This window comes from Typopeltis vanoorti, chromosome 18 (genome assembly GCF_054136105.1).
Source record: "Typopeltis vanoorti isolate ZY-2024b chromosome 18, IOZ_Tvanoo_1.0, whole genome shotgun sequence".
In the NCBI taxonomy this organism is placed as follows: domain Eukaryota; kingdom Metazoa; phylum Arthropoda; class Arachnida; order Uropygi; family Thelyphonidae; genus Typopeltis; species Typopeltis vanoorti.
Genome location: NC_143566.1, coordinates 53355401 through 53377502, shown reverse-complemented (window position 1 = coordinate 53377502; position 22102 = coordinate 53355401). Strand labels below are relative to the sequence as shown.

Sequence of the window (22102 nt, the reverse complement as noted above, 5' to 3'; positions counted from 1 at the left end):
AATAAGAGTCTTGCACTGGGTCGAGTTCCAGAGTAGTTGAAGGTGGGCAAGATTGTGCCGCTTCATAAGGGAGGTGATAGAACATAGGCATCAAATTATAGGCCTATCTGTGTGTCAAGTGTTGTGGTTAAGTTGTTGGAGAAGCTTGTAAGAGCTAGAATCCAGAATTGAGTTGAGTTGAAAACAATGGTATTATCTTTGATGGACAACATGGATTTGCTAAAGGGAGGTCATGTTTTAGTAATTTACTTATTTATTACAATAAGGTGATGACTTCCTTGAACAGAGAGAGGAGAGGGATACACAGCAGTATACTTAGATTTTGCAAAGACTTTTGATAGATTACCACATGATAAGCTGATAGTCAAACTACAGCAGATGGGATTGGATAATAGATTAATGCATTGTATCAGAGAATGGCTATCTGATAGGTATCAGCAGGTTGTGTATGGGGGGGGGGGGGCAATATCCAGATAGAGGGAGGTCACTAGATGTGCCTCAGGGATCTGTTTTTGGCCATTGCTGTTTAACTTGTATGTTAATGATATTGGGGAAAGATTTGGATGAGGATATTCAGTTGTTTGCAGATGATGCAAAGTTGGGACAAACTATGAAGAATAGAGAAGATACTGTGGACTTACATGAAGATCTGAATAAATTGAGTGAATGGATATGGAAATGGGGATGCAAGTTCAATGTTGCAAAATGTAAGGTTTTAAAATTTAGGAAACAAAGATGGGATGTAGAATTTATTCTTGTTGGGGATATATTGTTGGAGGTGGAGGAAAGAATTCTGGGAATGATACGGAGGACACTGACTGTAGAAGTAAGGAGATTCTTGTTCCATTGTATAAGGCTTTGATTAGACCACACATGGACTAATGTGCCCAAATTTGGCCATCTGGTTTTCAAAAGGATGAAGAGATGTTAGAAAGGGTACAGAGGCAACTTGCTAAGGTGGTTTCGGATCTCTGGAATGTCAAATATGAGAACAGGTTGAGAAGATGCAATTTCAGAGAGTAGTGGATAGGAGGAAGAGGGATGATATTATAGAGACCTAAAAGTTAGTAAGGGGGTTGTTATAGAATTGATGTTGGAGAGGTTTTATAGCAAATTGTGGGAGCTGTATAAGGAGGTTGTGAGCAGGGGAATGAGAAGCAGGTTTTTTGCATGCAGAGTTGTGAATGATTGGAATGCCTTGCCTGAGAGTGTGGTGTTTGCAGATAATTTGTGTGTGATTAAGGTGCGGTATGACACCTTATGTGATGAGCTGTGTGTATGACAAAAGGGACTTCCTAGAGGAGTTTGTGACTCCATGGGATCTTGTGATAATAATAATAATAATTTCCCCACCAAGCATATACTTTGCATCTGATTGTTGCCTACCAAATTTCAAAACCTTACACTTTGCAACATGGAACTGACATTTGCATAATGTTGCCCACTGAAACATTTATTTAATCCTCCTGCCGTAAGGCCACAGTATCTGCTTGATTCATCATTGCTCTCCCCAGTTGTTCATCACTTGTAATCAGTTGTATATCACCAGTTAAAGCCATCCCAATATCATTCATGTAGAAATTGATTAATAATGTTCCCAAAACAGATCCCTGTGGTACACCACTTTGAGTTTCTTCTTTTGAGATAGTGCCTTCCTCTTCCCATATAAAACTTCTGGATACCTATTTGATAGTCAGTTGCTTATATAACTCACTAATCTATAATCCATTCCCATCTCCTTCAGTTTATTTACCAACCTGTGGTTGGAATCTATCAAAAGTCTTGCAAAAGCTAGGCACAATCCTAATTGTGCATTTCTAATACATTCATCACCTTTTTATGGTACATAAGCGAGTTGTTAAAACATGACCTCTCTTTAACAAACCCACACTGAAAAGTACAGAGCATACCGCTGTTATCAACCTACTTGGATCATAGTTCCCACCAACCTCTCCTGTACCTGAACTACAACTCCAAATATATAGATCAGCCTATAATTTGTAGCCTTAGTCTTATCATCACCTTTATGAAGGGTAACAATTTTACCTTCCTTCCACTCCTTTGAAGCCTGTGCTGTTGTGAGGCTCTTGTTAAACAGATAATTGAAGGCTATTATTAATTCCCTGGAACATTTCCTTAAGACGTGCTGATATATCATCAAGTCCTATTGCTATATTGATATCTAGCTTACTTAACTACTCGTATACCTCTTTCTCACTCACCTGAAAGTCTTCTTTCATTTCATTTTCTAAATATGAGCTTCTGATTTCACACCGAGGATGAAACACCCTGATGAACTGCTCAGTGAATACTTGAATTATGTCTTCTACAGCAGTTATCACTTTCAACCATTAATGTCATTTGCCATAATCATTCTTCTTTCTACTTGTCACATATTGAAAAATCTCCCTAGCCCGTGTTACTAATTTCTGCTTGTACTGCAATTTTGCTGTCCTTACCAACTGAGTTTCTCTCTTGACCTGCTCTTTGTACTCTTCATGTAACTGATTGTTACTGTTATTCATCTAGTGCTACCTCCAGAGTGCCTATTTCTTCCAGATTTCATGCTTTTATCCTCTCATTTATCCTTTTTACATCTACCTTATTCAGCCATTTGACCTTCGGAATACATTTGCACATTGATGCTGTTAAGTATTTCATTTTCATTTCCCAAGCAGGATTTATCTCATTTTTGTTCAACTCCTCATTTCATGCTATAACTCCAGTTGTGTTCTGAGCTTCTCATAATTACTAGCTTTTAATTCCACATATATCCTTTCCTCACAGAAGTCTTCTTGTACCGTTTACAGCTATGTTAGCAATGTGATCACTTCATGATCACTCTTGCCAACTGGAGAGAAATGCAAAGCCCCACTCACAAGTTGCATCCTCTGTTGAAATGATCAAATCTAAAATTCTTGATACTTGTTTGTCCTCCCTTACATACTGCCTGAGATAGTTGTCTTTCAAGAAGTCTTTTCTTATTCCCAAATGCTATCATTTCACTCCATTTTATACTTCCATAATTTAAATCACCCATAATAGTCACACTTCTCTTTTTTTTCACTAACCTAAATTGCTTATATATCTTTCTTCATCACCACCCTCCACATTCCCTAGACTATAGCAGCTTCCAACAAAATATCTCTTTAATTCATAACTCAAGAATAAAAAGAAAATATCAATATTTAACTTATTTGCTGATATATCACTGGTATTATACCCAGTGTCTTCAGAACACAAAAACAGTTTGTCACAGTTAGTGGACAATTAGCAACAATTTGTTAAAAGTGAGACCAGTGTAAAACTTTTAACAGATAACACAAGGAACTATAATCCTAATTAGCACCATCTATTTTGGATAAACTGTTTTCGTGCTTCTCATGTTTTCTGATATTTCATTTCCAGTGAAATATCAGAAAATAAGTTAAATAAATTATTCTTATATTGTGAATTAATCCATTAAATAAACTATCCTGAACTGCTGCCACATAAACTTTTCTACCTGCTTAAATATATCTTGCTGTCAATATCCAACTCATACCACAGTACCTTAAAATTATTCCCACTATTTCTCTATTTCATGTCTACTTTATGAGGACATAATTCCCCTGCTATCATTAGTAGCACTCCCCCCTCTCTGCTTGTCCCTTGCATCCTCTTGAAAAACTTCTGGAAGAAAGGCTTATACATTGGCTGTTCATAACTATTATTTCCGAGGAAATTACAACACATACTGAATATTAATTACATTAATTTTAATTAATATTTCAATATTTCGGCAAAGTCAAATTTCTATCGTTAGGTATCACAGAACAATGATATGTGCATACAGGTACTAAAGTAAATTAGACTGAAGAAAGGCAACCAAACCTAAATCACAATGTGTCATGGGCTAAATTGGATGATGTTGGTTGTTGGGCTGTAGATCTGAGGATGAGTGCTTTCCAAATTTTAGGCAGATTTATGCACCTATATTTGTTGTGGGTGCATGTTTGGAAAGTTTCTCAGGGCTGAGGGAAATTCCAAGAATAGCCTCTCATAACTGTATTTGCTGTGGTGAAGTGTCCTTCTTACAGTGTGTCCTGTGGTGGATGTCCAAAGCATAGTCAGGTAGTCTGGAGTGGCTGTAATGTTCAAACTTGTAGTTCAAGTGTTCATAAATTCTGATGTTGGCTGTCCTGCTGTTTGACCATAGTGGGACAGTTTGCAACTGCAAGGAACCTTGTAAGCACCTGGCAGGTCTCTAGGGAATAGGCTGGTCTTTGGTGGGTGGAATAAGGATGCAAATTTTTATGTGGTCATATTTCTTTAGTTTTTCAGATGTGCCCTGGATATATGGAATGGAAATAGATTTTGTGTAGTCTTTATTTTGGAGGGGGAAATGACCTGGATTGCAGTTATGTAGTTTTAATATTTTTTTGGGTTTTGTAAGGTTTATAACCATTGGCTAAAAAAGTGTTGAAAATGTGGTAAGTTCAGTGGTGAGGGCAGTGTTATCAGAAATGATAATTTTTGCTCTGTTAAGTAGGGTTTTATTATTCTCATATTATTGGGAGGGTGGGAGTTTGAATGTTGGTGAATTTATCTACAAGTATGTGTGTGGGTTTTTTGCAATGGAGAATACCATGAATCCATCAGGCTGGCTTGTAATCAGAATGTCTAGGAAAGGGCAACTGATATTGCTTTCCTTTTCTGAGGCGAACTGGATTGGTTAAGTGGATAAACTAGATTATTTAGGACCCGAATTCACAAGAATGCAGGTGCTAACCAATCTTTCCAGTACTTTAATTACCACTTTAGAATCATCTTCTTAGTTGCATCAATTATACCTAGATATACTACCACTATACCTGTATAATGGATTATTTTGCCCTGTTTCCACTTATAAGGAATCTGCTTTTGCTGGGACTCAAGTTGAATAACACATCAGGAACATTGCTTCAGTACCTGTGCAAATATCCCATCCAGTTCAACAGCTGTATTTGAACCAAACTCTTGCAACAGCATTAATATATATTATATCTTGCAACAACATTAATAATCATCAATTTACTTGCATCCAGTTTTATCTTAGCATCCAGAGAGTTCACTTGGTAACTCAATTATTTCTAGTGCATCCAACACTTTCCTACCTGTGTGGTTTTTCTTCCATGATCATTCTTCTTGTTATTAGCACCTACTGAAAATTCTCTTGAATGTACATTGGCCTGTTCAGATAATTCAGCTAACTTCTTTTAATAATCTGATTTCACCTTCCTTGTTTCATGATGTCATATGCAATTGATTTTTATCTATTCATTAAAACCAAATTAAAGCAAATTATATTTTTTAATTATTATTACTATTATTATTATTATTACATGACACCTCCAAGGAGTCCAAAGACTCCTCAAGGAAGGGCACCTACTCTACAGCTCTCTGCCTCCCCTCCACCACTCAATCCCCCAGCTACAGTGAACCACATAACTACCATCATCTTCTACATCAACACCATCTACCACCCACCACCACCACTAACATTTTCACAGACAATCACAAACATCCATGCCCATGGCTGGATTTGAACCCACAGCCTATTAGCTGGAGAGTGGATATGCTAACCACTCGGACAACCAGACAAGCCTGGTTGGCCGAGTATCATTACATGCCTTCTTCTGATAAATGGTAAACAACAGATAAATATGCTGTTCCTTCCCCTTCATCTAAAGGAGAATGCATGTACTTCTTGCAATTTGCTGAACTTCTGTCTATAAATACAAGTGATATGCATGTAATGTATGTATTGTTGTTATTGCTATAGATGATAATGTTTCACTATTTCTATTTTGATGTATTATATTACATCAGTAGCTGGAGAAAAAAACACTAAAATTTTTCTTACTTCATTAGATGTGCAGAAATTCATATATAAATAATGCAATATAATTTTCAGGACTTCCTGGTCCACCTCAGGGTCCACTTGAAGTGTCAGACATTACAAAACATACAGCAACAATATCATGGATGCGACCAGCATATGATGGTGGTAGTAAGATAACACATTATATTGTGGAGAGAAGAGAAACGAGTCATAGCCAGTGGGTTGTTGCTAGCAGTTACTGTCGAGTAAGTTATTTCTCGACGTATTTTCCTTTAGTTATTAAGATAACCATTTTTGTTCTGAATTGAGTTTTAATGTTATATAATGTTATATATTTTAGATTCTTAAACTGATACATGTTAATTATATATATATATATATATATATATATAAATGTGCACTACACTTCTACCAAATAAGTCCTGCATTGCACACCAAAATTTTCAAACTTTCATGGTGAGAGTGATCATGAAGAAATCACTTGGGTTTTGGCTAGCCATATGCAGACTTCTGTGAGGAAAGGATATATGTGGAATTATAAGGCTGGAGATTATAACAAGTTTAGGAGACAACTAGGAGCTATAGCATGGACTTAGGAGTTGATTGGTAAGCGGAAAAAAAATTCTGCTTGGGAATTGACAAAGAAATTCATAACAGCATCAATGTGTGAATGTATTCCGAAGGCCAAAAGGCTGAATAAGGTAGATGTAAAATGGATGAATGATGAACTTAAGCATGAAATCTTGAAGAAGAAGGTACTTTGAAGGCAGTACAAGGTGGATAACAGTAATAATCAGTTACATGAAGAGTATAAAGAAGAAGAACAAGTCAGGAGAGTGACTCAGTTAGTAAGGAAAACAAAAGTAGAGTATGAGCAATAATTGGCAAATCAGGCAAAGAAAAACCCTAGAGCGTTTTTAGATATGTGGCAAATAGAAGGAAGAATGATTATGGTAAGATGATGTTAATAAATAAAAATGGTAGAATGGTAACTACAGAAGACATTATTGAGGTATTCAGTGATCAATTTATAAGGGTTTTTCATTCTGATCAGGGTGAAGTCATGAGGAACTTAAATGTGGAAGACATAGGAGAGGATGACTTAATGGTGAGTGAGCAAGAGGTATTTGAAGAAATAAATAAACTTGCGTGAAAGGATTTGATAACATATCACCAGGCATATTAAGGGAATGTTCCAGGGAGTTGGCAGTAGCATTGGCATGCCTGTTTAATAAGAGTCTTACAACAGCACAGGTTACAAGGGAGTAGAAGGAGGGTAAAATTGTTCCACTGCATAAAGGTGGCTGTAGTTTCAAATTATAGGCCAAGCTCTATATCTGGAGTTGTGGTGAAGGTGATGGAGAGATTGATGAAAGGTGGATGCAGATAACGATGGTATTCTCTGTGGATATCGCCATGGGTTTGTTAAAGGGAGATCATGTTTTACTAACTTACATATGCACTATAACAAGGTGACAAATACATTGTACAGGGGGGAGATGCATATACAGTAGTGTACTTGGATTTTGCAAAAGCTTTTGATAGACTGCCACACAGCAAGCTGTTAAATAAATTGAAACAGATGGAATTGGATAACAGAATTCTGAGCTGGATCAGTGACTGGCTGTCAGATAGGTAACAGAAAATTGTATGTGGCAGTGCAGTATACCAAAAGAAAAAGGTCACTAGTGATGTACCACAGGGGTCAGTTTTAGGATCGTTGTTGTTCAATTTGTATGTTAATATTATTGGGATGGGTTTAACTAGTGATATGCAGGCTGTATTGCAGATGATGCAAAATTGGGGATTACAATGCAGAGTGAAGCAGATGTTATGGCCTTACAGGAGGACTTGAATAGATTGCATGAATAGGCAGGTGGAACTGTCATTTCAATGTTGCAAAGTGTAATGTTTTGAGATTTGGTAAGCAACAATGGGATGCGAAGTATACATTTGCTGATGAAACTTTAAAGGAAGTGGAGGAGATGAGAGATCTGGGAGTGATGGTGGATAAAGACCTGAAATTCAGGGATCACATTGCAGACGTTCTGAAAACATCACATCGGATAATGGCAATGATGCAAAGGACCCTGAGATGCAGAAATAAAGAGGTTATGATACCATTGTACAGGGTGTTCGGGATAAATTTGACAGTTTCGTAAGGAAAAAGAAAATCTTCTTTGTATCTATTAAATTTAATGAATTGGCAAAAAAACATTACAGGCAGAGTTAATTACAATACTATCAACAAGATTTACTCAAAATAACCACCATTAGCATCGATCACAGCTTCAATTCTGCTTCGGAACCTCGAACAAGCTGATGCTACAGTCACCCTGGGAAGGGCCGCAAAAACTGTTTTAATTTTATCCATTAACTGGGCTTTTGTATTACTGGAAGTGCGATTGGTGTCTTTTTCAACTGCGCCCCATACAAAATAATCCATGGGGTTAAGGTCTGGGGAGTTTGGAGGCCAAACATTTGGACTGGTGAAGTCGTAGAAATTTTCAGACAACCATTTTTGACTTTTCCCAGAGGTGTGGCAAGGGGCCGAATCCTGCTGCCATACATACGGCCTACCATTGGCTACCCAGGGCTTGACTACAGTTAGCAACTCCACGAACAAAGCCCGAATTCCAATGCCAGGGTTCTTCAACACCTGTTCCTGCAGATTTGCGAGGAATTCTGCTGTACGAACGCAATCAGATCGTCTGCTAGGGATCTTTCTTCTTGCTACATCCTCGTAGTCACCATTGCAAGTCTCTAGTTCATGCCTGATTGTTTTTACTGTATTCAGGGAGCATTGGGCAGCAGTCGTAATATCCTTATTTTGATGGCGGGCACGAATCATCATGATACAAGTTATTCTCTTCCATGATTCAGGTGGGTTCCAGCTATCCATCCTTTCTGACATCTTGTATATGAATGAAGAAGGGTCCAAACTTTTAAATGAAGAGAAGTGTGTGTTAATACATGTAACTTACGGAAAAATATAATTAATTATAAATATGTCAAATTTATCCCGAACACCCTGTATAAGGCCTTGATCAGGACTCATATGGATTATTTGCACAGATTTGGTCACCAGGTTTTCATGGTGACAAGGATATGTTGGAAAGGGTCCATAGAAGATTCATAAAGGTGGTCAGTGGTCTTTGGAATGTGGAGTATGAGGACAGATTGAGAGAATATAAGTTGCAAAGGCTCGTAAATAAGAGGAAAGGGGGGGGGATATGATTGAGACATATAAGCTGGTCAGGGGTTGTTATTGGGTCGACATGGAAGAGATTTTTCATGGAATGGAAGAGGGGAGTAGAACAAGAGGCCATTGCTGGAAACTGTATAAGGAGGGTGTGAGCAGAGAAGTGAGGAGCTGGTTCTCTGCATGGAGAGTGGTTGGTGAGTGGAATGCATTGCCTGAGTGTGTTGTGAATGTAGACACATAGAATGGATTTAAGGCAGTTGGGTGAGCATTGTGTGCAATACTCCATGGAGGTCAGATATTAATAATAAAAATAATAATATTAATTAATTAAATGATTGAGGTGGGTAGGTAGGAGAAACTTGTACAAAAATAATTCCCCAAGGAAAGGATCTCAAAATTTATGCATGAAGAATTAAGAACAGTTTTATTAACTTGATACTGATTCTTTATTTAACAATGAACCACTAACTGAGATCCTTGACACTTTATTAAAAGCTGCATTTCCTTTCTAATAGATATGAATTATTTACATTTTTACCATATATTCAAGTTGTTTTTCATGTAAAGGAAAAATAAATAACTAGATAGGACTGCAATGGATTGATTCCTTCTTTCATTCTCCACCTAGCCAATTTCTGTATAAAGCATCTTGCAAAACTCAGCACTAATCACCCTGCAAACAAACAGTTTATCTATTCTATTTAGATTATGTGTTTTGCTATTTGTCTAAGACAAATACATTTTTCATGCATTTAAACAGACAGCCTCCAAAAATACACTTCATAATAGAAAAAGAAACTGCTTTTCCTTCCAAGATACACTAATTAGTTAGAAATCATTCACATACTCCATTGTCCTTTTTTGTTTATGAAATACTCCCCTAACTTGAAAAAGTATGTTAATTAATTTGTCAGAGATCTAGGAAAAACCATGTGTAGCCTGAATTCACCGAATTAATCTCCTTTTATCCAGTCCCAGAAAGTACCATGATAACACATTAGTTCCCTCATGGTACTTTCTGGGACTTTACTTGTTTACTACCTAGATAAGTGCATTGTGTTTTATAACAATTATAATATTTGCATCATCAGGGGTATCAGCAAAAGTTGCAAAAAAAAAGAGACTACAAACAAATTAATTACACATATTAGATGTTATCAGAATTTCACAATTGTTACATTTAAACAAGTAACCAAAATAAAATTAAAAAAAAGTTACATTAATTACTGTATATGTGTTGGAACAATGCTAGTAGCTGCTGTCACATTCTGTAATATCACACATATCATATCCTAGGTCTGCAACAATTAGGTTTTTAATGAAAGCCAACCAAATTTGGTGTAGGATTAAGCCTTGATTTTTGCTACATTGTGTGGGGATACACAGCATTTGCATAACTTCCTTGAAAAACAAATATAATCAATATAAGTTGTTTTTGCTTGTCACCAAACTACTTGATGGCCTGTGATACGTTGTAAGGGATGCAAATCTGATTTATGCTATGTTCTTTTTTCAACCTTCCTTATGTGTTCAGACATATAGATTTCCCCCAACACATAGCAAATGCTACAAGAGCAATGAATTTCATAAAATCCTGTTTTTTTTTTTTTCCTGGAATTGTAGAGGATTTGGTGGATGCAAGAATCTGAAGATTTCATTCAATGGTAAAAAAGCCACTTTAATGTTGTACACATGGAGCAACTTTACCACTTTGTCTGTAACATTCCTGATGTAAGGTAGCCTGATTGCATTTGATTGATTAAATAAAGGAGATGTCAGAGATGTATTAAGAATTTTGTTTATAGTCTTGGGATCATAATCCTTGCTATATGCATACTGCTACCAGGTTTGACAGATACTTTGGCAAGTTTGAGGTCAGGGAATCTCTTCCATCTATAATTGACTGTAATGAAATATGGTTATGTCTCAGGTAGCATAATTTATTCATTCCTGCTAATTGATATACTGGACATGTATGCTCTCTCTCTTGTAATGTTTTAATTATGTCTATCTTTAATAATAATGGGGTGCTTAAGGGTCAAAGCTGTATAACTGAGAGGAGACCTCCACATAGCCTTTAAAGGAATGTGCAGAAAAGAACCTTCTGACCTAATGTTCAATCCTCACCTTCTCGTGGTGCACCCAGTTAGGTATCTACCTGGATACTGAATGAATGAGGATGGGCTGGAAATTTGGGATATAGCCGACCAAATTGTATTCTTATTGGCTTAAACCACAATATTAAATGATGGTACAACATGACAAAATTACATGCTGGCTGGGGTGACGCCTGGTTAAACAAGGCCCCTGTTGTTTTCGCCAGGGAACCAAGGTGAACAGCGAAAAGTCAGCTACTGGAACAAATCCTAAAACACACCCCACCTCAATCCCACCAGAATTGAAGATCGGTACTATCAACATAAGAAACCTGAATGGCAAAGAAATGGAGCCAGCTGAGGAATTAGATAAGTACCAGATCAACATAATAGAGGTGACTGAAACAATAAAGACCAAAACTGGTGAGCTCCTTCTGAGCAATAAATACAAAATGTTATATTCAGGCAATGACAATCAAGGAAAAGAAGGAGTAACCATAGTATTCAACACTAAATATGAGGCTAATTTTCTTGAATGGCAGGCAATTTCAAGAAGAGTAGTGTGGGCAAATATCAGAATGGGGAACTGGACAATGAGACTTATTTGTGCCTATGGTCCCACAGAAGGTTCTTCTAAGGTAGAAATGAAGGAAATTTTTGAGGCTTTAGAAAAAGCAACTGACACAATGAAAAATGAAAAGTTGGGGATCTAAATAGCAGAGTAGGAAATGATTGTCAGACATACAAAAATATTTTGGGAAAACTTGGAGCAAAGCTAATAATAATGGCAAATACTTGTTGGATTTCTGCTCAGGACATGGACTGGTTATTACTAACACCATGTTCCAACATAAAAATGTGCACAAATTCACATGAAGAGAAGAGGCAAGGAATAAGAAAAGTCTCATTGACTATATTATTGTTGATAGTGATGTTTTCTCCCTGGTGCAGGACACTAGAGTGTACAGAGGATTTGAAATTGGAAGTGATCACCACTTAGTCTTAAGCAGAATAAAATTGAATTTTATATTGAAAGAAGAACATGTAAGAAAGTTTTAAAATGAATAAAAGTTGAGCAGCTCTCAGATGTGAACTGTAGACTAAAATATACAAACATTATTCAAGAAAAAATGAAAGAGTTTGAGAATAAGAATAAACCTTGGAGATTCAGTGGCAAGCTCTGAAGAAAACATTGATTCTGCCAGAGAGGCATGTGGTGAGGTTGTCTGCAAGGATAGAAAAATCAGAACTCCCTGGTGGACATAGGAAGTTAAAGAGGCAGTGAAGGAAAAGAAGAAAGCATATCAAAAGTTCCTGGCAAATAAGTCAGCTTGTTCTCTTAGAGAATACAGAGACAAATGTAAGAAAGCTAAACACTGAGTAAAACTAGCTAAACAAAAAAGTCATGGGAAGACTTTGGTAAGAACATAGAAATTAAATATCAAGAAGGTGGCAAGATATTCTGGAGGTTGTTGAAGAAGCTCAGATATGAAAACTGGAAAAAAAGATATCCTTGAAGTATGGAGTAATTACTTTGAAAAATTGCTAAATGAAACTAGCAGTGATGACAGCACAGTGATAAAAAACACAGGCATGCAATCAGGAATACATATCCATGCTTGAAATAGAAAAAGCCATCAAAAGTCTGAAATGTGGAAATGCAGCTGGAGTAAATGATATTAGACCAGAAATGCTTAAGTATGGAGGGATAAAAGTTTTACAGTGGCTACATGGCATAGTTCAGAGGGCCTGGACAGAAGGACGAATTCTAGATGATTGGAGTAGAGCTCTCATAGTACCCATATATAAAAAGGGAAATAAAACTGTTTGTGAGAATTACAGAAGTATTTCTCTACTGAGTGTTCTGATAAGATTTATACCAGTATACTTGAGAAACAGTTGAGAAGGATTGTGGAAGAGAAACTTGGTGAGGAACAAGCTGGATTCAGGCCAAATAGAGGCTGTCAGGATCAGATATTGACTTTATGACAAATAGTCGAGAAAGCATGGGAATATAACAAAGATCTGTATTTAAGTTTTGTCAATTTGGAAAAGGCATATGACAAGGTGCCAAGAGAGAAGCTATTCAATACGCTACTGTTATATGGTGTCAATGGGGCATTATATCAAGCAATACTTAGTCTTTATTTGAATTGTAAGTCAGCAGTTAGAATTGAAGGAAGTACAGGGAGATGGTTTAATGTTAAATCTGGTGTCAGTCAAGGATGTACATTATCACCTCTGTTATTCATAATCTATATGGATTACATTATGAAGGAAAGTGGTATTAAACCTGATATCAAAATTGGAGATGTTAATGTCTGCTCCTTGCTTTATGCGGATGATGTTATACTTCTAAATAAATCTGCTACAAGTCTGCAAGATTCCGTGACTAAATTGAATAACTGTTGTGATAGACATGGTATGAAAGTCAGCAATAACAAGACAAAGATAATGAAAATAGGCAGAAACATTGAAAATATCAGTTGCATTGTGAATGGAGAACCTACAGAACAAGTAAAACATTTCAGCTACTTAGGCATGATTTTTAGTGAAGATGGTAAATTAAATATGGAAATAGACAACAGAATCAACAAAGCTGGTATGGTAGAAAGTCAACTGAATAAATTTATATGGAATAACAGAGAAATTAGTCAAAACATTAAATTAGCTGTATACAAGACAGTGTTCAAACCAATTTTAACTTATGGATCTGAGAGCTGGGTCAGAAGTAAAACACTTGACCAAAGACTAGAGACCACAGATACGAGAGTCCTGAGAAAGATGGCATCAATGGCAATATCATATTAAAAATGAGAATATTAGGAAAGAACTTAACATTGTCAGCATCCAGGAGTGCGTTAGCAGAGCTAATCTCAGGTGGTATGGTCACTTAAACAGAATGGGTGAGGAAAGATTAGCCAAACAAGTGTTCTCTGCCAATTTGGCAGGAAAAAGACCCAGAGGAAGACTAAGATATAGGTGGATTAATACGGTAAAAAGTGCCTTAGAAGATAGATATATAAATATAAGCTCTGATAGTGTTGTAGCTTTGACAGGTAACAGATTGATTTGGCAGTAAATTGTAGGTAGGAAGTTAGTAGTGATGAAAATTTTTCATGTAGTACATTCATATCCTGTACACCCCTTGAGGATAAATGTCAGGAATTTGATGATGAACTTTAATAATGGATGATGGAGTGAAGTGGTATGTGAAAATCTTCCAGTTGCAGTAGGTTTTCTCTATGCTGAAAAGGATAAGCCTTTTTTTTTCTTCTTTGTTTATTTCTACAAGGTTATCAAGCAACAGTAATTTTTTGGGATCTTCCAGTTTAAGAGTGAATTTCGTATTATAGTGTTACCTGTTCAGATAGTCTTTGAAATGAATTAAGTCATGCATTGTTCCTGACCAAATAACAAAAATATCATTACTATAGCATAACCAATTTTTTGATTTCTTGTGATGGTTTGAATAGCATTCGTTTCAAAATTTTCCATGAAGAGGTTAGCCAAGGCTAGAGATAGGGGGAAACCCATTGCAACCCCTTCTTTTTTGTTCCAAATATTTTTCCTGAAATATAAAAAATGCAATATGTGTGTATAATAATTCTAAAAATTTGTTTTCCATATGTTTGAATTGTCTTACTGTGTCTGGTGGGTAAAGGTTTACGAACAGATCAACCATCGCTAGGTAAATTGGTGAAAAGACTGACTACATCTAAACTTGCTAGGATGTCAGATGGCTCTATATTTATATATTTTTTACCTTTTCAATAAAACATAAGCTATTCCTCAATTATGATTATTCCATCTTTGCTATGTGCATACTGCTACCAGGTTTGACAGATACTTTGGCAAGTTTGAGGTCAAAGAATCTCTTCCATCTATAATTGACTGTAACGAAATAATGCTTTTGTGTATTTTGTGTTCTATAAATTCTTCAAACTAGTAAATGTTCAGATGATAGAGATTTTTTTAAATTCTTCTGATGAATTAAGTGACTTTTTGTTCAAGTCATTAGTTTTACTGTGTATGCCATGTGGGATACCGATCTAAGGATAAGTAGGTGTTAGAATCTTCTAATAGGATGTTAATTTTTCATACATGTTCATCTGTGTTTATAATTACTGTTGCATTTCCTTTGTCTGCCTTAATTATTATCATGTTTTTATCTCATCTTAATTTTATCATCTAAAATCTTTAAAATCTAACTGTGGCGTGCTTAGGATATAACATGTACGATGCTACGGAATGTGACAGCTGCTACCAGGCCACTACAGCTGTCTACAGAACTTAATAAATTATTTATTTTGTTCTTCTGGAGATTGTTTCTACTGTTAAGAACTGCTAAGTGTGATTCAATGCCTCATAGTATCATGAATGAAATTGAGATTATTATTAATGTTATTATTATTTTCCTGAACCCCCATGTAGTCAGAAGACTCATTGTAGGAGATCAACACTAGCATAAACACAAATTCTATCATCTATCATACCACTCCTTAAAATCATGCACAGTCCTCTGTGAATGATTTTGAGTCCACAGTTCACCACCCTCTTAGGCAATGCATTCCATGCATCTACCACTCTCCACACAAAAAACTTATTTCATATCCTTTTACTCACCACATCCATTTGCAACTTACAGGGATGGCCCCTTGTCCTTGCTCCTTTCCCTGTTCTGCTATGTGAAAAATCTCCTCAGTGTTAATACTTAAATATCTTTATCATATCCCCCTCCTTTGCCATCTATCCACCAAACTCTGCATTAGGCATGCCCTGAGTCTCTCCTCATAATCAAAGTTGTACAGTCCTTATATCATTTTTATTATCTGTCTCTGAACCATCTACAAGGTTACTTCATTCACTTCAAATCCTGGTGACCAGATCTCAGCACAGAAAATCAGATGTGGTCTGATCAAAACTTTATATACACCCTCTGTCCAAAAAGAAACCGAACTTTTCGAAAATAGAAGGAACTAGTGGCGCCACCTGTTGTATCTTTTTGTTTTTGAATGTGGCAACCTTCATTAGTGTTGTGTCAACTGTTTGACATCTGTTTCATTAGAAACTGAGTTATAGTGCCAAGAGTGACAGTGTGTTTTGACGAACAGTCGGTCATCACAATATTCATGCTGTACACGACGAATTCTTGCCATCAATCTCTTCAAAACTTTGAGATAAAACTCACCATTGACTGTCTGGCCAGTCAATGGAACAAATTCTTTGTGGATAATGCCCTTGGTATCATAGAAACAAATCACCATTGTCTTTACTTTTGACTTCTCCAAGTGACTTTTTTTCGGATGCCCCTCTTCTGGTGGTCTCCACTCAGCACTCTGGTACATTGTTTCGGGCTCATACTCAAAACACCACATTTCGTCACCAGTAAAGATCATTTCAAGGAAGTTTGAGTCCTTACGAGTGGTTTTAATGAGGTCCTTGCAGTGTTCAACTCGATACATTTTTTGGTCGTCGGTCAACTTGTGTGGAATAGCCAAAACTCTCAGTTAAAATGTTGTGCACAGTTGATTTTGGAATCCCTAATTCATCTTCAATCAATCTCATGGACCATTTCGGGTTTTTTTTGATGAAATCATGCACTTTTTGGATGTTAATTTCGCTCAGTCCAGTTTTTGGATGGCCCAGCTTTTTGTCGTCCTCAACTGACTCACGACCACTTTGAAATCACTTAAACCACTCGTAAACTTGAGTACGAGATAAGCATTCATCACCGTATGCTTTTTGAAGCATTTGATGTGTTTCAGTAAAACTTTACCAAGTTTAACATAAAAGTCAATCGAAGCTCACTGTTTGAAACTTATTTTCTGACCGATCATCAAAACACAACCACTCTTGGCTATATAACTCAGCTTGTAATGAAACAAATGTCATAAACAGTTGACACAACACTAACAAAGGTTGCCACTTTTGACAACAAAAAGATACAACAGGTGGTGCCACTGGTTTCTTCTATTTTCAAAAAGTTTGGTTTCTTTTTGGACAGAGGGTGTACAATGGGACCAGGCACACTTTTATTTCTCATGGTCAATGTTCTCCCTAACACTGCACAGCACTCTGAGATGACTTTGTAACCTTTGCAATATGTACTTGGAACTTCAAATCTTCCAAAATCACTCTAAGATATCTTGCTTCCTCCACTTCTTCCAGTATAATTCCACCAAGTGAGTATGAAGCATCCCATCTGTAGATTACAAATTTTAAAACCTTACATTTAGTTGCTGTAAACTGAAATCCCCATTCATTTGTTCACCTTTTTTTAATCTTATTCAAATCCTCTTGATGAGCCAAGACATCACCACTATTACTAATAACCCTCCAAAGTTTCACTTCACCTGTAAACAACTGAACATCTCTTTATAGTCCTGTGACAGAATCATTGACATAAAGATTGAAACAGCAATGGTTCCATGACTGAACCCTGTGGAACTCCACTTGTAACCTTACTGCTCCCCATTTACAATTCTGTAATATCTATTAGAGATCCAATTACCAATACAATCTACTAACCTGATATCCAAATCCATATGATGCAACTTCTCATGTGTTCTCATCTTCCTTTTACATGAGAAGATGCATCATATATTTTTAAATTTAGACCAGTTCTATATTTTTAAATTTAATTTCTTTGATTTCCTCTATTAATCCAACTGTAGTGTATAGAAATGTATCTATTTTGGAAGATATATGTATTCAGCAGTATGTTTTAATTCACTTACCGCTTTCTTTAAGTGACAGATCACACTAGTTAAATAAGTAATAGACTGCAGTGGTGTTGGCATGAATAACTCATTTGACTGAGAGTGCTGGTCATCACCACAATATAGCTCAGATTTAGATGAAGGACTTGCTCTATGATTCTGTGCAAGGTATTCAAAGAATGGTCAGCCAGACTACACTGACCATAACTGTGGTTGTGGATGAATTTCATGTGTTTTCCAAGATACCAATGGTTCCAAAATAGACCACTGTAACACACTAGTGACTTTCCTCTTTCAGGATACTACACAACTTTCTGATACCTATTTGACAGCCAGTCACAGATTCAACTCACAAGTCTGTTATTCAATTCCATCCATTTCAGTTTATTATTATTATTATTATCCCAAGATCTCATGGAGTCAAAGACTCATCTGGGAGGTCCTTTTATAACACACATATCTCATCATACTATGTCTTAAACACGCTTAAACTCCTTGCAGACACCACACTCTCAGGCAAGGCATTCCAATCATTCAAAACTGCAAGGAAAAAACTTGCCTCTCACTCCCCTACTCACACCCTCTTTATACAGTTTTAAGGGATGACCTCTGGTTCTCCCCTGATCTCCCACTATTCTCCGTAGAACTCCACCATTGATCCTATAACAACTCCTTACTAACTTGTAGGTCTCTATCATCTCTCCTCTCTTCCTCCTGTCTACCAGACTCTACAAATTACATCTTCTCAATCTTTCCTCATACTTGACATTCCAGAGGTCAGAAACTACCTTAGTCAGTTGCGTTTGGACCCTTTCTAACATCTCTTCATCCTACTAAAAACCCGGTGACCAAATCTGGGCACAATAGTCCATGTGTGGCCTAATCAAAGCCTTATACAATGGAACAAGAATCTCCCTACTTCTACACGTTAGTGTCCTCTGCATCATTCCCAGAAGCCTTTGTGTTGTCTTCACAATTTTGGCGATGTGTCACCTAAATTTTAGATCCTTATCTGCCATCACCCCCAGATCTCTTATTTCCTCTACCTCCAACAATATATTCTCACCAAGCATAAATTCTGCATCCTATCTTTGTTTTACAAATTTTAAAACCTTACATTTTGCAACATTGAACTACATTCAATGTTGAATGTAGTTCAATGTTGCAAATGTTGTTGATTACATCCTGGCTCTCAATGAACAACATTGAGTACGAGCATGGCAAACCCGAGTACCTGATGCTGGACCATGCCTTACTTCGTGTAATATACATCTGTTATATTATCTGTAGACAGGTCCCTCCCCTTTTTTCTTTCCTTCTTTCTTTTCCTCTTGCTACCTTCCCCCCCAATGCTAGTAGAGTATTCGAGGGCTAGGGGTGAATCTTTCCTATTTTGCTATTTCATCTTATGTGGAAAGGGCCTCTGCAACCCTACCACTTTCTTCTTGCAGTGACTTCACTCCAAAATACTACTATGATTGTGCCTAATAACGCATCTCATGCTGCATCGGCTGTCGCGCAGAATAATCAGGGCCGCGTTTCAGGGCTTAGGCAGAGGGTCCTGTTCGAAAGGTATATTACAGTCTCCATCAAAAGTCAGTGATACTATGAATGAGCAACACAGACTGTATAAGATTAATCTTAGAAAGGAATTTTACATAGGCACATGGAATGTCTGGGGTTTACAGATGGGTACTCTTGAGATTGTCTGTAAAGAGATAGATAAGTATAAAATTGACATCTTGGGAATTACAGAGACCAGATGGAATGGAGAAGGTCACTTCAAAAGACAGAATGGTAAGCTAGTTATTTACTCAGGTGGTGACTCAAAACATCATGGGAGTAACTGTGATACTTGAAGACAGCTCAGGCAAGAAGCCTTCTTGGTTATAACCCCATTAATGGTAGGATACGCTCCATTAGACTTAAGCCTCAGCCTACCAATGTATCAATTGTGGTAGTATGCACCCCACATGGATAGGCCTGAAGAAGAGAGTGAAGAATTCTATGAAAACTTACAAATGGTTTTGGACTGCCTACCAAGGAGAGACCTACTGTACATCTTAGGAGACTTAAATGCAAAAGTGGGAAAGAATATGAGAGTCAGGCTGGAGTGTGGCATGTTTGGTCTAGGTGAACGTAACACCCATGGGGAAAGACTGTTGGAATTTGCCCGTGCTAACAGATTAGTTATTACCAATACCTGCTTCCAGAAACATCCACGATGGACCTATACTTGGACATCTAACATTGATAGGTCAAGGCACCAGATTGATTACATCCTGGCTCTCCATCGGTGGAAGACAAGCATCTCTGATGTGCATACTTGTCCTGAAGTAGATTGTGGTACAGATCATCAGCTGGTAAGGCTAAGACTCCGAAAACTTCCAGGTCAGGCACATTCCACTAGATTGGATGTTAGAGTAATTCCTAGTGGATTCACAGAAGAAACATCAACTCGGCTGGATGATTTTTTGGAGACCAATGAGGAAATCTCACCAGAAATGCTTTGGGAAGGAGTCAAGATGATAATACAGGATACAACGAAGACGTATCTCGGCCCAATAAGAAAACCAAGAGACCCGTGGATATCAGATTCAACATGGGAACTAGTCAAAAGAAGGCAGTTGGAAAAACAAAGAGACACAGGGACTAAAGAATATAAGAGACTACACAGAGAAGTAAGAAGAGCCATCAAGCAGAACAAGGAAAAATTTTATACTAATAAATGTGAAGAGATAGAGTTCCAGATGAGAAGGCACAATTATAAAAGGATGTTTTATTTAGTTCGTGACCTAAAGCCCAAGTTTAAGCCCAAATTGAATGTCATCAAAGACAGGAATGGATCATTACTAATAGAAGAGTTGGAAATCAAAAACAGATGGAAAGAATACTGTGAGGAACTGTACAGCAGAGTGGATAAAGAAAATGTAGAGTCCTCCTACCAAGAAAATTTTGATTTGGAACCTCCTCCACTTAGGCATGAAGTTTAAAGAGCAGTTAAGTAGCTCAACAGCAATAAGGTCCCAGGTGCAGATGGAATCCCAGCAGAGTTAATTAAGGCCACAGGAGATGGAGGGATAAGAGTGTTTCATAGATTGATTACAAGGATATGGGAGACAGGATCATGGCCTAGAGACTGGAAGATGTCAGTTTTCATACCACTACACAAGAAAGGTGATATGAAGCATTGCAAGAATTATAGAACTATTAGTTTGATATCTCATGCAAGCAAAATTTTATTAAAGATCATGCTAAATAGGATTGAGGCCAAAGTTGAGGCAGAAATGCCCAAGGAACAAGCAGGTTTTAAGAAAGGTAGGGGCACCAGAGATCAGATCCTTTGCCTTAGACAGATCATAGAAAAATATAAAGAATTCAGACTCCCTCTGGTAATGTGTTTCTTAGACTACTCTAAAGCTTTTGATTATGTTGGGCATGTGAAACTGTGGGAAGTAATGAAAAGAATGGGTTTTCCTCAACACACTATCAGGTTGAAAGCCAACTTTCATAAGGAGCAAGAAGCCACAGTAAGAACAGGTGTTGGATTGACTGACTGGCTTCAAGAGGAAGTGGTAGACCGTCAATGAAATGGATGGATGGTGTGTGCAGAGTGACTGATTTTCAGAGAGTTGAAACTTCCAGAAAAGCATACAACAGGACTACGTGGCGAGGCCTGGTGTGGAACATCACTGAGCATCGGAGTGACCATACGGCATCTGTAGATGCCCAGTGAACATAGAGAGAGAACTACATTCCATTTTTTCTGTATCCAATCACTCAATTTATTCAAGTCTTCTTGTAAGCCCACAACATCTTCACTACTCTTTGTGGTTTGTCCCAACTTTGCATCATCTGCAAACAACTAAATATCTCCATCCAAATCTTCGCCAATATCATTAATATACAAGTTAAACAGTAATGGCCCTAAAACAGACCCTAAGGCACTCCACTAGTGACTTTCCTTTTCCTGGATATCGCACCCCCCCCCCATACACAACTTGTTGATACCTATCAGATAGCCAGTCTCCAACCCAATGCACTAATCTAATATCTAACCCCATCTGCTCTAGTTTGACTATCAACTTATCATGAGGTACTCTATCAAAAGCGTTTGTGAAATCCAAGTATATTTCTTATGGCAATATATTGTGGCACAATCTTGCCCGCCTTCCACTCGTTAGGAACGTGACCAAGTGCAAGACTCATATTAAAA

General features: G+C 37.2%; 1 protein-coding gene across 1 annotated transcript in view; it reads left to right on the top strand.

Annotated features, from left to right (window-relative positions):
* Window positions 1-22102, top strand: part of LOC150096673 (twitchin-like) — a 2440784-nt gene that overhangs the window by 1862636 nt on the left and 556046 nt on the right. Inside the window, exon 102 of the mRNA XM_090408679.1 lies at window positions 5936-6108. Within this exon, the coding sequence (XP_090264805.1) occupies window positions 5936-6108 (173 nt within the window). The remainder of the gene's footprint in view (window positions 1-5935; window positions 6109-22102) is intronic.